The sequence below is a fragment of the Procambarus clarkii genome, chromosome 63, assembly GCF_040958095.1.
Source record: "Procambarus clarkii isolate CNS0578487 chromosome 63, FALCON_Pclarkii_2.0, whole genome shotgun sequence".
Taxonomy (NCBI): domain Eukaryota; kingdom Metazoa; phylum Arthropoda; class Malacostraca; order Decapoda; family Cambaridae; genus Procambarus; species Procambarus clarkii.
In genome coordinates, this window is record NC_091212.1 from 30597073 (window position 1) to 30612404 (window position 15332).

Consider the following 15332-nt stretch of genomic DNA (forward strand, 5'->3'; position numbering starts at 1 on the left):
CCCAGAAAGGTAGGCACCCCAAAACAAACCCCAATTCTAGTGAAAATATTACTACCAAAAGCCGAACAAGTGGATAGAACTCCCCTAAACAAAAATGAGCAAACGTTCATGATGTCACACGTCACCGCGCCGCTGTCTGCGCAGCTTCCCCCTCCCCAGGAGGGGGAAGGGGAAGCCCTTGACTCCACAAGCTCCATCCACCCTTTAGTTCTTAGGCTGGATGTCAAAACACGTGAAAAAACGCCGACCGGAGGGAGGGAAGGATGCCAGGAAGCCTCCGGGTCTCACCCAGAAAATGGCGTTTCATTACATTCAATGCTGGTTTTCCGGGGGAAGCCCCTTTGGCTCCCCGAAGCTAACTACCCTCAGGAAAAATGTAGGGACTTACCCGGGAGGCAGTCACTGCTCACTCCTCAACTCAAAATCGAGACAACTATCTGCAACCGCCAACTCAAAGCGACACAGGCCCGACTAGGCCCAGGGGCATTTACAAGGTAACGAGCAGCCAGGACCCTGTTTGACCGCCAAAAGCCCCGTGCCCGAATGTCAGCCCACGACATGTTGCCAAAGACGGCAGCAAGAGCAGCGAACTTACGAACGTCATGGGCACAGGGATAGACCACAGGCTGGCTAGCCTTAACCCTTAACATGCTCGGCGTCTAATATCCTGCTATCCACACAGGCGCATGTCATTTTGAAAAAAAAAAAAAATTTTTTTTTTTGCTAATCTGTTAAGTTCTGTTCACTGATCACGGGAAAAATAAAAAAAAAAATCTATTGTACTTACTTTTGTTGCAATAGAGCCGAGAAGCTCGGTGATGACGTCACAATCTGCATGTTCGCTCATGCAGTACACGCCCGGGAGGTGTTGCGCGCGGTCCTCAAACAGCCAGAGTTGCCACAAATATATTTTCGCGCTATTTATTTACAATGTCTAAGCGCATTTTATCTAATTTTTTTTCACTAATTGTGTTTCAAATACTGTTTGAACATATTTTGTATCAATAACTGTTGCATATTTGAGTATACACAGGCGCACACAAATGTTTTCAATTACGGCAATATAATATGTCATTACAGTCTATTATATTGTATGTTCTGCTTATATTTGTATATATTTACACACACGCACACGCTATCTGCTTATATGTTTACATATTTACACACTCGCACACGCTATACACACTTTGAAGCACACTTAGAAGATTTCTAGACTGTGGTAGTCATTGAAGCAGTCGACAGCACATAATGGGATACCACACGTTTCACACTATGTTTGCACAAGCTTCCGTTTCTTGTCTCTACGTGTCGTTGTTTTACACACCAAGCAATCACGTTGGGCTATTGCACGCTTCACACCAGGTGGCAAATACTTAAGTTTGTGTGCTAGGAAGCCTTCAGTGTGAGCGAGGCGTGGAGTACCAGCATGCTGCAACAGTGGGTTTATGATGGGCCACTGAATACCTGGGACATCTTTTGCAAACTTTCCTAATAACTGTATTGCAGCATCAAATACAAAGTCACGGAAAGTGGGCTTACGTCCAGTTCTCACAAGGTACATGTTGAAACAGTTCAGCATGCTCATGTCCACAAGATGGAAGAACACTTTTTTCGTCCACCTACATGTCTTCCGCACACACTCTGCAGTGCCAATCATCATGTCTGATTTATCAATCAACCGCATGTTGATATTATAGTCTAAAACACAGTCTGGCTTATATAGTGGTGCGTTTGTTTTATGGCTCACTTTCCCACTGTTCACCATTGTTCCATCATGAATTGTTGTCAACAAGTTCACCTCTCTTTTGTCTTTCCACCGAACTGACAGAATGTTATCACTTTTCCTTCTCTGACACTCACCAACTGCAATGTCGTTGTCAAACACAGGCATTTCCCTTCGTTGTGGCTTTACTGTACCAACCAATCCGGTTCTATTTTCTAGCAAGAACCGAGCTAGCAAGGGACTTGTATAGTAATTATCTGTGTATAAAATGTGTCCCTTGTTCATCCACGGAGCCATGATGGTCTTCACTACACTCCCCGAGAATCCATGTTCGTCGTTACCGGGAATGTCTACATCACTAGCCGAGTACAGAATCATGTGTAACACGTATTCTGTCTCACAATCACAAAGAACAAAAAATTTCAGGCCAAATCGGTTTCGTTTTGAGGGAATGTACTGTTTGAATGGAACACGTCCCTTGAAAAGTATGAGAGATTCATCAACCACCAGCTTCTGTGCTGGTACGTAAAAATCTCTGAATTTTCCAATAACATCGTTCATGTAGTGCCTCACTCGCCACAGTCTATCATCAGGTGTTCGGTCCTGAACACTTCCAAAATGTAGACACCTGAGGAGTATCTGAAACCTGTCTCGTGACATATATTTCCCGAATAAAGGTGTTGGTATTGTCTTGTCCTTGCTCCAATAGTCATTTATTGCATGTTTGTGACAGTGCTTCATCAACAAACAGAGTGCCAAAAACACATACATTTCCGCCACTGTGGTATTTTTCCAACGCTGCAGTCGTGAAAATTCTGTGATTTCCCTCTCAATCAGGTAAGCAGCATGCAGGTTCGTTTGGTGTACAATGTATTCCATGAGTGGTTCATCATAGAATGCTGTAAAATATTCCATCTCAGCCATGTCCTCACCTTGATTAGGGAAAAGGTTTGTAATCCCTACATCTTTATCGTCAAAGTGAGGAATATTAGGAATAAAATCGTCACCATCACTCCACTCAAGTACACCAGGCGTCCTGCGAGATGCAGAGGAAAGACGGCGAGGAAGCGATGCATACCGGCGACCAGGAGCTGAATACCGTCTGCGAGAAGCACGGCGGCTACGTGCACGTGAGGTGGGTGCACGTGAGGTGGGTGCACGTGAGGTGGGTGCACGTGAACACGAGGGTCTTGGTCCCTCATGTGGTGCCATGCGGTGGCGCTTGGCCGGGCGAGATGCTGCTGACGCGACAATTTCTCGCCCAGTTACACCACTGGTACCAGCCACAGGCTCAATAAAACTTTGATCTGAGTCACTAAACCCAGAAAAGGAGTCACCTCCCTCTGACTCGTCACCCTCAAACAGAAAATATCCACAGGAACTGTGAGGTCGTGGTAGAATTGGGGTAGAAAATGGGCGAGGAGGCATGGGAGAGCGTATAGGCCTCGCCATGGCATGGCGGTCATTCTCACTTTCACTGCTGCTGCTGCTATCACCCGACAACTGTGTATAATCCTCATCGTTGTCTGAATCGTCAAACACACTTTCTTCACCTTCAGAGAATAATTCGTGGGCTATTTGCTCTGGGGTGAGGGACTGAGTGGTGCGTGCCCGTGAGGCGTTTGACCGTGCGCTCGCCATGGTGACTCTCGCTAAACTGAGGCCTCCCATGCCATCGGATCGTGAGCTGGATTTTTTTTCAAAATGGCCGCTGTTTACTAGAGCCCCTGGGCAGCGTATGGGACCCCCAGCTACACCGCGGGCCATTCAAATCGTGCGCGGTACCCATACACTTCATATGAAGTGAAGCGCAGTTGACTGGTAAAACGATTCACACTTCATATGAAGTGATGCGCACTTTACGGGTTAATAACTGCAGACGACCTGGGAGACCTGCACCCGCGAACAGGGAAGAAGGGAAACCGTATCAACCCAAAGCGCGTCCCCGGACACAGAAGCCGTGGCGTGCAAATAACGGCGAAGAGCCGCAACCGGACACAAAACATGATGCACCCCCAGCCTAACCAACCAAGCATCCCTGAGTTGTCCCACAACTCAGGGACCCATCCGGAAAGCAGGAGTCTCATTCATTCTTTGCCAGAAAAGAAAGAGATGGCTGCAAACGAATAAGGGGCCCCACAGGGCCCTGGAGCCCTCCCTCCCTCCAGTTGGCAGTTTTTATCATACTATGAACTGGGGGTGGAATAGTTGGCTCACCTGAGAGGGGCCCCCCCCCCCCTTCCCCCAGTCGGAGGAAGGGGGTGCTAACGAGCAGGCTTGCTGGTTGGATGATGATTTACTTGTTTCATGTGGAGGGGGGGGGGGGTTTGACTGCATGGACATAGGTGACAATTTTAACCAGTTCGAGGTTTGTATTGGTCCGCCTACTTTTCTAGGTGTCTTTCCCGGTCGATGGCAGACATGATAAACTAAATGTAGAGAGCTCATATGGCTATTTCTCCTTGCGCCTCTCTGAGGGAGCCAGGTTCTGGCTCGTGGCCCCCAGTAGGCACTCGAACTCCAGGGACTGATGGCATCAAACTAGTATGGCACATATTTGCTTCAGGGAGCCTCCGAGGCTCACCCAGAAAATGACGTTTCATTACATTCAACTCTGGTTTTACTATTATAACGACTTTTTCATTTTGTTCACCAAACATTTCTTGCACATTCTTATCTGGTGCTTTTGGTACCATTGTTCTTCCCTCCTCTCAGATCCGCAGTTTCGTTGTTTATATTTTTGGCAGGAATTTTGCTCTACAGTTTGAGTTGCCACGACCGGAGTGCCGCCAAGGCAGCACTCCAGTTGTGGCACTCCACCCCACAGCTGTGGTTTGTTGGGCCACGCTCTGGCATATGGAGGCTGGGCGGTTGATAGGTTATAATATTTTATGTGTGGGGAGCCCCTTCGGCTCCCTGGAGCTATCGGGCTAATATGCGAATCATTAGTCCGGGGTATTATTCTAGGGAGTTCAGCCTACCAGGGACCACGAGCCAGAACCTGGCCCCCTTAGAGAGGTGCAGGGAGCAATGGCCCTGGAAACCATGTGGTCGGGGGTTTTCCTTATCTGCCATCGTCCGGGGTTAGGCACCCAGAAAGGTAGGCATAACAAACCAGACCCTACATGGTAAGAAAATTGTAACCGAAAACCGAACAGGCAGGCTGAAGGTTGCAGTCCATTGTTTCGATTTCGTGTCGAGTGTGTGGCGGCTGCCTCCCGGGTGAATCCCTCATTTTCTTATCTTTGGTTATGGAGCTCCAGGGAGCTGAAAGGGTCCCCGCAGAATACCAGCGTTGAATGTAATGAAATGCCATTTTCCGGATGAGCCCCTGGAGGTTTCCTGGTAACCCTCCCTCCCTCTCTCCAGTCGGTGGTTTTTACGTGTTTAATACTTAGCCTCCAAACTGAGTCGCTGTGGCTGGGTCGCTGGCACAGGGGGGGTCCAGGGCTCCCCCACTCCCCCAAAGGGAGGGGAGGGCCTACACGGTGATGGAGTGTGACGTTTGCTTGTTTCCTTGGGTTTGCAGGCAGTTCTGCCTCTCTGTTTGGTTTTTGGTTGCAATTTTCTTACCGAGTGGGGTCTGTTATGTTATGCCTGCTTTTCTGGGTGCCTAACCCTGATCAGTGGCAGATAAGGGAAACCCCCAACCACAAGGGGGTTTTCCAGGACCATTGCTCCTTGCGCCTCTCTGAAGGGGCCAAGTTCTTCTGGCTTATGGTCCCCAGTAGGCTGAATTCCATAGACTAATGCCCTGGTCCAATGATTCGTATATTAGCCCGATAGCTCCAGGAAACCTTCAGGGCTCACCCAGAAAATGACATTTCAATACATTCAACGCTGGTTTTTATCTCTTTTGGGGGCATTTTTCATATAGTTCATGCACTCTTGTTCTTCCCAGTGGCAACACAGGAGGTGAGCTATGAGGTTTACCCTCGTGCCCATGATGTACGAAAGTACACGGCGCTCGCCATGGTTTTTGGGAACATGTCTTGGGTTGACATTCGGGTGCGGGGGTTCTAGAGGTCAAGCAGGTTCCTGGCCACCAGATATCTAGTGAATGTTCCGGGCCCTCTCCGGCCTTGTGTGGCTTTGGGGCGTCTGTCGTGGATGTCGGTCTCTTCTTCAACTTGAGCCATGTGGTGCTGCTGCCTCCCGGGTAAGTCCCTGTTTTTCCTTATCAGTGGGTAGTTAGCTTCAGGGAGCCGACGGGGCTTCCCCAGAAAACCAGCAATGAATGTAATGAAACGCCATATTCTGGGCAAATACCTAGAAGCTCTATGCCACCCTCCATCCCTCCGGTCAGCAGTTTTTACATAATGCCAAGAAATGGGGTGGTGGGTGGCCAGCTCACCTAAGCCAGCTCCCCCTCCCCCTTTTCAGGGGAGGGGATACACTAACAAGCGGGAGTTTCTTTGCTCTTTCTGGCTGTAGGTCGCAATTTTATTGGCTAGTTGTTTGTTTTGGTTCGCCTATCTTTCTGGGTGCCCACCCCGGTCGATGGCAGAATATGACATACTGTACTTTAAATGTAAGTTCTCATACACCATTGCCCCCTACACCTCTCTGAGGGGGGCCTAGGTTCTGGCTCGTCAGTGGGCAAAGAGCTCCTGTGACAGATGACTCAAACTGAGTGTGAGATTTTCTACTTTGCTTTCCACGACTGCGATGCGCATAATGTCACCAATGTACATATGGCAGACGCTTCACAAAGCTGTCGGAATCCAGCAGAGAAAATACGAGTGCAAGCGTACAGGGCCTAGGAGCAAGGTTGACTTAGAGTCCTTGATGGTCTCCACTCAGACTAGCCTCACCAAGTCCTGATCCACATTGGTCGTGGGAATCTCCTCAATGCTTGAAACACTTTAAGGGCTCCTAGGCAACTATAATAATGAATAATAGGCAACTAGGTGTTGAAGTCTTAAGTAATGTAATGGCAGTATTCAGAAGTGGTTCAATGGAAACACTGCATAATGTTTAACAGTAGTTTATTTACAAACTTAATACATACAATACTATACCCACTAATACAATGGGTGCTTGATTTACTTTAGATTGGCATCAGCAAGGCTATTATCGTATTAGTGAGACTCTTGACGTCTGACTGATCGATTCTGATCCACTCGTGGAGAAACACCTAACACAATTGACAGCCAATCATTAACACGGTAAACCTAACTGCCGGTCTGCAAAGGGTCACGGAAGTTCCAACAGGATACTCAGGTAATGATGATGCACAGTAAATCAACAATGGCACTGTCAATGGGACAGGCAATAATCATTCACAATAATTGTCACACAATTACTAAATGTGTGGTGTATGTGAAGCTCACATTCACAGACGAGTGTAATGTTGTGATACCACACAGATAAATAGGCATACACCGTCAGGTGTCTCGGTCTCCACCTATACCTGTGTCAGGTATGAGAAGGTGAGAACTGGGGTTGACCACTCAGATCAACACAGACACACTTAATAAAGAAACAAGATCTTGTACTAACAGGTATGGCTACCTCTCCCATTCACTCACTCATGCACATTCCTGCAAGACCTCGTAGGTGGCCTGACAGCTGGTCCCGCTCGTTACAACGTGAGAACATTGATGACAGGCTTTCCCAATACTGTACGACTGTACTTGACATGGCGGGGTACTCGCAGGAGGGCGTACTGTATTTCTAACACACACATGCCCCTGGTGACACTGGCGCATGGGTAAGGGTGTGACAGGCATTGACATCACATAGTACAGTGATGGCAGGACGAGTGGCGGCTGGCTACACACTCTGGAATGAGTGGCGGCGGCAGATACAATTATATTGTACCATGCAGTGGTAAAGTCACACACACAGATTACTTAGGCGGTGGCACTTAGTTCACTCTTAACCACTGAGTTACCCATAGATGATCTCGATCTCACAGATGTTACCTGATACCAGTCTGTTTCGCTTTGGTGATTCACAGACTTTTGTCACTCTAGAAGATTTCTAAACAACATAGTCACGGTTGCGATTCTGGGCGAGCGCTGATATGTCGAGCAGAATGCAGAGTTTAACTTGACAGTGAGGAACAGACAGTGTTCTGTCTGTTGACCGATAGACAGAAGGGTACGTCAACCATGTACGAAGTTCCTCACAAGAATAATCTTGCAAAGATTTGCATGCTTCCTTGGGGAACAAACACCAGGTCTACCAAGTGACCAATGGCGTAGCGAAGGTGCTGGAACCAATGATATTGATCGTTACATGATAGGTACAAGAGTGACGTTATGGCCACATCACGACTATGTCACTTGTTATTCTTCATTATACCGATGAAGATTGACCCCAGAGGTCATAGCTTATCTCTCGCCTCTCTGGCATCCCCCTCTCTCACGCCTTGGCACCTTCAAACTGTGTACTCCCTGACTCTATGGCATGAATGCTTAATTTCTCTTCGTCTAATTTCCCCATGGGCATACGACGGCCTCCGCATGATACAAGTACAGTATTCCTGTATATGTGGGCATCCTGGGGACACCCAACATGACAGTTTCCATCCAGGGTTAACAGAGATAGGACCTTGTGCTTGAATAGGAGCACTGTGCACTGCAATGAGCCATTCAAGTCTGTTGTGGGAGAATCTTGAGAGACCATACTCTCCCGCTAAATAAAGCACTATATCAGTTTGGATAGCTTCAGGGAGCCTCCTGGGCTTTGCCCAGAAAATGGCATTTCATTACATTCAATGCTGTGTTTTTTATACCAAAATAATTAGGATAATAATTTTTGTCAATGGCACTATAAATTCCCTACTTATCAATATAACTAATCTGTTGCAACTCTGTGGATAGATTACTGTTGTGTAATGTATCAGTTTCATTAAGTTTGTTACTGGACCAGGTTCTGTTTGAATAGAATACCACCAATTCTTCTGGCAGGTGGTGGCAACAAATCAGTAATCAACACAATTGCATCACAAAAGCAACCTGCATAACTTTTCTCTTGTACAACATATAGGGTCTTGCCTCTGCTTTGGCTACTCCAGCTGGAGCTTCACTCCTAAGATAATTTGATGAGCATTCTAGGGTACTCACTAACCCCCACCCATTAAGAATTAATCAATCCAGCACTTAAATATAAATTTAGGTTTGTTGTGTATTTAATGGAGAGCCTGCTGATGTACAGTTCCTTTATCTTATTAATGTTTCATTCAAGTACAGTAATTTGATGATCGTTTCTAAGAGTGCTAGGCTTGCATGTATGGTAAACACGTATTAGCAATAGCATAGTCATGAGTTGAACTCACCACTGCTATTAGCCTAACAGTGTCAATGTACAACCATATCAGAATGAAGTTTTTAAATTTAATGCATTGTATAGTAAAGCAGTTGTCATGGTAGTCCAGTAGAATGAATATGGCATATGTATGCAGAACTGGTAGTTGCCACATTAGTGAAGCATTTGCCATAGTAGTTAGGATTTTAAGTTCCAACCTCATTTATGAAAGCATTGTAAAATTGTACGTACAGATAAATCCTTGAGATATTTTTTCCAGGTTTGCTTCAATGAAGTATGACAGAGAGCTGCCATCTAAATTACTCTATCAGTGGGTTCAAAAGAAAGGGCGTGTGGTTGAGAAAACTGTAAACAGCTATGATTTGCCAGAAAATGAACAGAAGGAAACAATGGTAAATTTCTTCAAATCTTTAAACCCTGACCTGTCAGAGACAAGTCGGGTAGCATTTACCTGTAAGTTTATGCACACCCAGTTTGATATTGCTGTACAGTCCAAGCAGCTTTACAGCATGCTGAACGAGAAAGGTAAGAAAGCAACCAAACGTCGTTAGTTGGTGCTCGTGTATCTTGTTCTTCATACAGTCTACATATATTTTGCTTTAATGAAAACTGCAAATTTATATAACGAACATCTCTCACAATCTTTTAAATTTATTTTTAGGCAACTATTGAAATTTATACCTAAATGAGAATTCCTGTAGTACACAATTATAAGTGCAAATGTTAAAGAATGGTGAAAGATTAAAACATACAATTGCAAGTGTGCGTGTGTAATGTGAATGGCATGTAAGTATGTTCACACCCCTTGAACACACATACCTTGACCTCCCTCGTGATCCCATCTGTGGCAAATAGAGGGCTTAACATACATTGTGAAAACCATGGGGACACATGTACTGTATACAGTAAAATACTCGCTTTGTTCTGAGCGGGGATGCATTTCCAACTTCCAGGAAACCTTCCATTAAACCAAATTGTATATTACAGCATTTTGTTAGGGATCTTATGACAAAATTAAATGCTTCTCAAGATTAAGAATCAGATAGCATATACTGTATGATTAAAATAAAGTAATGCAAAATTGTAATGTTATTACATAGATCACAAGTAATACAGTATTAATACTTTAACATATAATTTGTATTGAAATGAAACGGTACAGTACACTGAACTCGAGGTTTTTGTACTGTATTTTTATTGTTCATCGGATATGAAAGAATTTCATTATATTTTTTTAATCTGTATTAACACACAAATGTTATATACAGAAATATGTATTTTTTTAAAGAAATGTTTTAATAATAGTGCAGTATAGAGTATTTAGAATGACGTTGTTTTGCTTCTTATGTCAGTTAAGAATTACAAATGTGTGATTTCTCTTAATGAAGTACAAATAGATTTTGCAGCTAATTATGTTTTTGAGTGATTGGATATTATTTATACTTGAGTATTACTTATTTGATATGGAAGAAGCTGAAGCTAGTTGTCATTTTTCAGTACTATACTCATTTAACTTCTTTAAAGAACTACTGTGTTTTATCTTTATAGTTTAATGCACTGCATGGTCGCTCATAAATTTGACTAAATCATAGCAAAAATTGTGCAACAGATTAGGGTGCCAAGTTGTCTTTTCATAGATACCAAGGTTTTTATAATTTTGTAGCAAACTGGAAATTAAATTTTGAGTGCTATTTGCTGGCTTTTCATAACTATAATATTTTAAGAATGATGAGGGATTCAAATTGGCATCCAAGATGTCTCGAGCCTACATGTTTCCACCTCCATGAAAAGATGTTTGTAATAGGTTCCAAGAATCGACAATTGCATCGTGGGTGTGTGAGGAATCTAACTAGTACCTCTATGTATGTTTTACCTGTACATATACCTGTCTCTCACTCAGGAACATTGATACCAGTCTGATAGATGAGAGTGCATGTACCAGTCTGATAGATGAGAGTGCATGTAGCAGTCTGATAGATGAGAGTGCATGTATCAGTCTGATAGATGAGAGTGCATGTAGCAGTCTGATAGATGAGAGTGCATGTACCAGTCTGATAGATGAGAGTGCATGTTCCAGTCTGATAGATGAGAGTGCATGTACCAGTCTGATAGATGAGAGTGCATGTACCAGTCTGATAGATGAGAGTGCATGTTCCAGTCTGATAGATGAGAGTGCATGTACCAGTCTGATAGATGAGAGTGCATGTACCAGTCTGATAGATGAGAGTGCATGTACCAGTCTGATAGATGAGAGTAACAGTTTGGACGATGGTGTCACTGCTGCTGAATAGGAGAGGGAGCATATGTAACATTTACTCATGATATCAGTTGATTATTTCATCAATCCAGGGAGAATCGATCATAGATTCTTGAGTTCTATTTCTTATATCTAGTCATAGAGAGGTGGAGGCATACAGGTCTAGACTATTTAGGCCCTGGTTTGGGTCGTGCGTTTTGCACCTGAGAATGTTATGGGTGTGAGCTTCAGTTTGATAGAATGTTCTAGCTTGTGTCAAGCGCTTTTATAATATTGATGCAATTAAACATGCACTTTATTTTGAAATAATTGAGACTTGTGCGGTAAATTTGTGCCAACCTGTTTGATGATACATATCTTATACCTACAGTTTGTTAATGAAATAATATTCTTAAGATTTATTTGAATAATTAATAAAGCTTTGAAAATTTACATTATTTTTGTTACCTTATTTTGTAACATTTTTGGACTGGGCCATTGTTTGGCTGAAATATCAATTTTATAATGGTTATGTTATGAGCTCAGTTTTGTAGAAATTCTCGCAACCCATCTTAGAGTACTCCATTATACTTGTACATGCTGCAGCGTTTCCTTTTGAAGATTGATGAAGGATTGTGAATTATATGATACTGCAGCATATGGATCATTATTGGTTTTGATACATGTAATCTAAAAGGGAAGAGTACATAATTACTAGTAGTTGCAACCATAAGAACTGGAGTATAGGAAGTACCAGTACTGTATTTTATATGTCACCAGATGGGGGTATCTGGCAGTGCCCAGGTCAACCCAATTACACATGGATCATGAAACTATGGACTTGGTGGCCATCATTTCATCTCTACTGACTTGGCTTCACTTGTTGGGGGTCAATATTCGATCTTTGATTGTCCAGGTGGTTGGTCATCTTTCCTTCCCTCTGTCCTCATATACATACTGCTCATTCTCCCCATATTCCTTTCATCTGCTATATAGTCACTAGTTAAGCTCTTCCTCCTGGTGTACCTTACCTTGTACATATGCCCAGTACACTTCTTTCTGCGTGGAAATTTATAACAGTATTTTATAACTGATTTATTGTAATTTATTAAATAAATATAAATTTATTTGTTAATTTGTTAAATAAATAATATAATTTAATATAGAGCATTTTTACAAGACTATTTTGGTCTTTGAACACCTACCATATTTTCCGGTGTATAAGATGCACCCTCACATAGAACGCACCCCTATTTTACAAGAATATTTTGTGGGAAAAAACTATTTTAGTATGTTTCATCATACATTTATTGAAGGATATTTTAAAGTGGATTTTGTACCACAACTCTTACCTCCACTAAGATCAGCTTTGGTGTAGTTGTTTATATTTTGGGCAAGAGAATTGCTATACAGGATGTAAAACTTGTATTTCTGGATGTGATGTTTTGTTGCCGCATCAGGCCACCAGGGCGGCGCGCCATCACAGCGCTCTGGTAGTGTTGTCATTCATGCATTGCAAATAGCTGACAGGCCGATGAAAGTTGAACATTCCTTTCAAATTTCTAGGATCATTTTTCATTTAGATAATGAATAAATGTGTCTTAAAGGTAACAGTCATTAAATAATGTATGACATATCAGGTGTGGGTTATGTATACTAGGTAAGATGATGTGAGCTTCCTTCATAACTGCCGACGTATCATAAGTTTGTGACAACTCAACTTCCTTTCAATATTTTACTATTAGCAACGATTTTTGGCCTAGCGAACTTATCTAGTATTCTCTTCCGGCTCCCTAGCCTAGTCCCTTGTCTCCCATCTGTAACACGGCCGCATTAGATGCAGGGCACTTTTTTGATGCATTAAAAAAAAGTGCATCTTATTCGCCGGCAAATACGGTACTTTGTTATATTGAAAGACTTACTATTAATATTGTCTTCGTCCAATGTTTCTTCGGCTTGTCTCAGAAAATATATGTATGTATAACATACATATATATGATCACATCACAACATATGATACGGCAAACCTCCAATCAGATGTCAATCAGGTCTTTCTATAGGCTACAGAAAATAATGTGGTGTTTAACGAAGATAAGTTTCAGCTCATGCGCTACGGAAAAAATGAAAATATAAAAACAGAAACCACATACAAAACTCGGTTAAATCATAATATAGAACGGAAAGACAATGTAAAAGTTTTTGGGGTACTGATGTCGGAAGACCTTACATTTAAAGAACACAATAAAATAGCCGTCACAACTTCAAGAAAAATGACAGGTTGGATAACAAGAACTTTTCACACTAGAGATGCTATACCGATGATGATACTTTTCAAGACGCTAGTGCTCTCTAGAGTGGAATACTGCTGCACAATGACAGCCCCTTTCAAAGCTGGAGAAATTGCTGACCTGGAGAGCGTACAGAGATCCTTTACTGCTAGAATCCACTGGGTAAAACATCTAAACTACTGGGACCGACTGAAGAGCCTAAATCTGTATTCTCTTGATCGCAGGTGGGAGAGAGACATAATAATTTACACATGGAAAATAGTAGAGGGGCTGGTCCCAAACCTGCACACAGAAATAACAGCACATGAGACCAGAAGGCATGGCAGGATGTGCAGAATACCCCCGTTGAAGAGCAGAGGTGCAACAGGTACTTTGAGAGAGAACTCTGTCAACATCAGAGGCCCAAGACTGTTCAACATGCTTCCATTGCACATAAGGGGCATAACTGGCCGACCCCTCCAGTGTTCAAGAGAGAACTTGACAAACACCTCCAAAGGATACCTGATCAACCAGGCTGTGACTCATACGTCAGGCTACGAGCAGCCGCGTCCAACAGCCTGGTTGACCAGTCCAGCAACGAGGAGGCCTGGTCAACGACTGGGCCGTGGGGTCGCTGAGCCCTGAAATCACCTCAAGGTAAGGTAAGGTAACCTATGTATTTCCCAAGTATGAGGGCTTATGAGCCAACTTCTATAATGTATATTTGGTTTCATATACTTGTCACATGTCAAGTTGGTGACCTGTCTTGAATAACCTATAATATAAGTTACCGGTACATAGATCCAACCTGCTTTTGGATTATGTCTGAAAATATTGTAAATATTTTCAAAATGAGGAACTAAAACACAGGTATACAGATATGTAGACAATTTCTTCAACAAGCCCCACAAAGAAATGTCAGAAGATGCTGAGAACTGAATATAAATTACAGTATTGTACATTAATTGGCAGATCAAGAATGATATACTGAACCAAGATTTGTTGCAAGTTTAACATTGGAAGGGCGATTGTGAATATTATTTTAATTTAATTATAATCACTTTCACATTCTAATGATGCTATAACGTGTCATCCAATTGCTATTCAAATACAGTACATTCATCACTGTTGCACATTATCTACCATAAATATACTATAGTTTTTGCATCTTTTTCTCCAGAGAATTTATTTGCTAACATTTTGACACCAAATTTATAGATGTAACTTGACAAATAACTTTGAACATGTAAAATGAGTGTAAACATTTTCTTGCATCACTGAGCCCAGAATGTTTATAGTCAGGAATGTGTGGAGAGGCCAGACCATCAAGGTACCAGAGAGGATATTTTTTCATTTCTATTTTACCACATCTGCTCTACTCCCTCTGGGCTTCCTCCTGTCACTGAAACAAAATGAGAAATCTCTCAGTAGGTTACGTATTGGTCACATATGGTTAACTCGTGGACAGTTAATGGATCCAAGAACTGTCACTCTGCGTTGCTTTTGGCTACCTGTCGTCCTGCTGACTCCTATGCTCTTTTCAGCCCTTGAATATTTGGTTATGGCTGCCTTGTCTTTTGGCTACTGTTTCCTGGCTCTGTCATCTTACTTTTATTCATGCATGTGAGCTATGGGGTTTGGCTCATGAAGCATGAAATAGGACTAGATCAGAAAAGGGATGATTGACTGGAATGAAACTCCCTTCTGACCAGCCATTTAATTCCTACCTTTTAAGCTCCTACTTCCTAAGCTTATTTGGATAGCTGGAGCTTCAGATGAGGTTATCCAGTTTTTGTGGTAATATTGTGTAGCTTGTGCTGCCAGCTGATGG

At 42.9% G+C, this 15332-nt stretch overlaps 2 protein-coding genes across 2 annotated transcripts in view; both read left to right on the forward strand.

Annotated features, from left to right (window-relative positions):
• The window catches only part of LOC123769439 (uncharacterized), a 103252-nt gene extending 91565 nt beyond the window's left edge, over window positions 1-11687 (forward strand). The window contains exon 6 of the mRNA XM_045760541.2: window positions 9258-11687. Within this exon, the coding sequence (XP_045616497.1) occupies window positions 9258-9549 (292 nt within the window). The 3' untranslated portion in view covers window positions 9550-11687. The remainder of the gene's footprint in view (window positions 1-9257) is intronic.
• LOC138354600 (uncharacterized) lies at window positions 10727-11289 on the forward strand. Its single transcript, XM_069308976.1, has 2 exons — window positions 10727-10791; window positions 10899-11289. Exons 1-2 carry the CDS (start codon window positions 10727-10729, stop codon window positions 11287-11289), a joined length of 456 nt encoding a protein of 151 aa, XP_069165077.1.
• Window positions 11688-15332: the final 3645 nt, after the last annotated feature.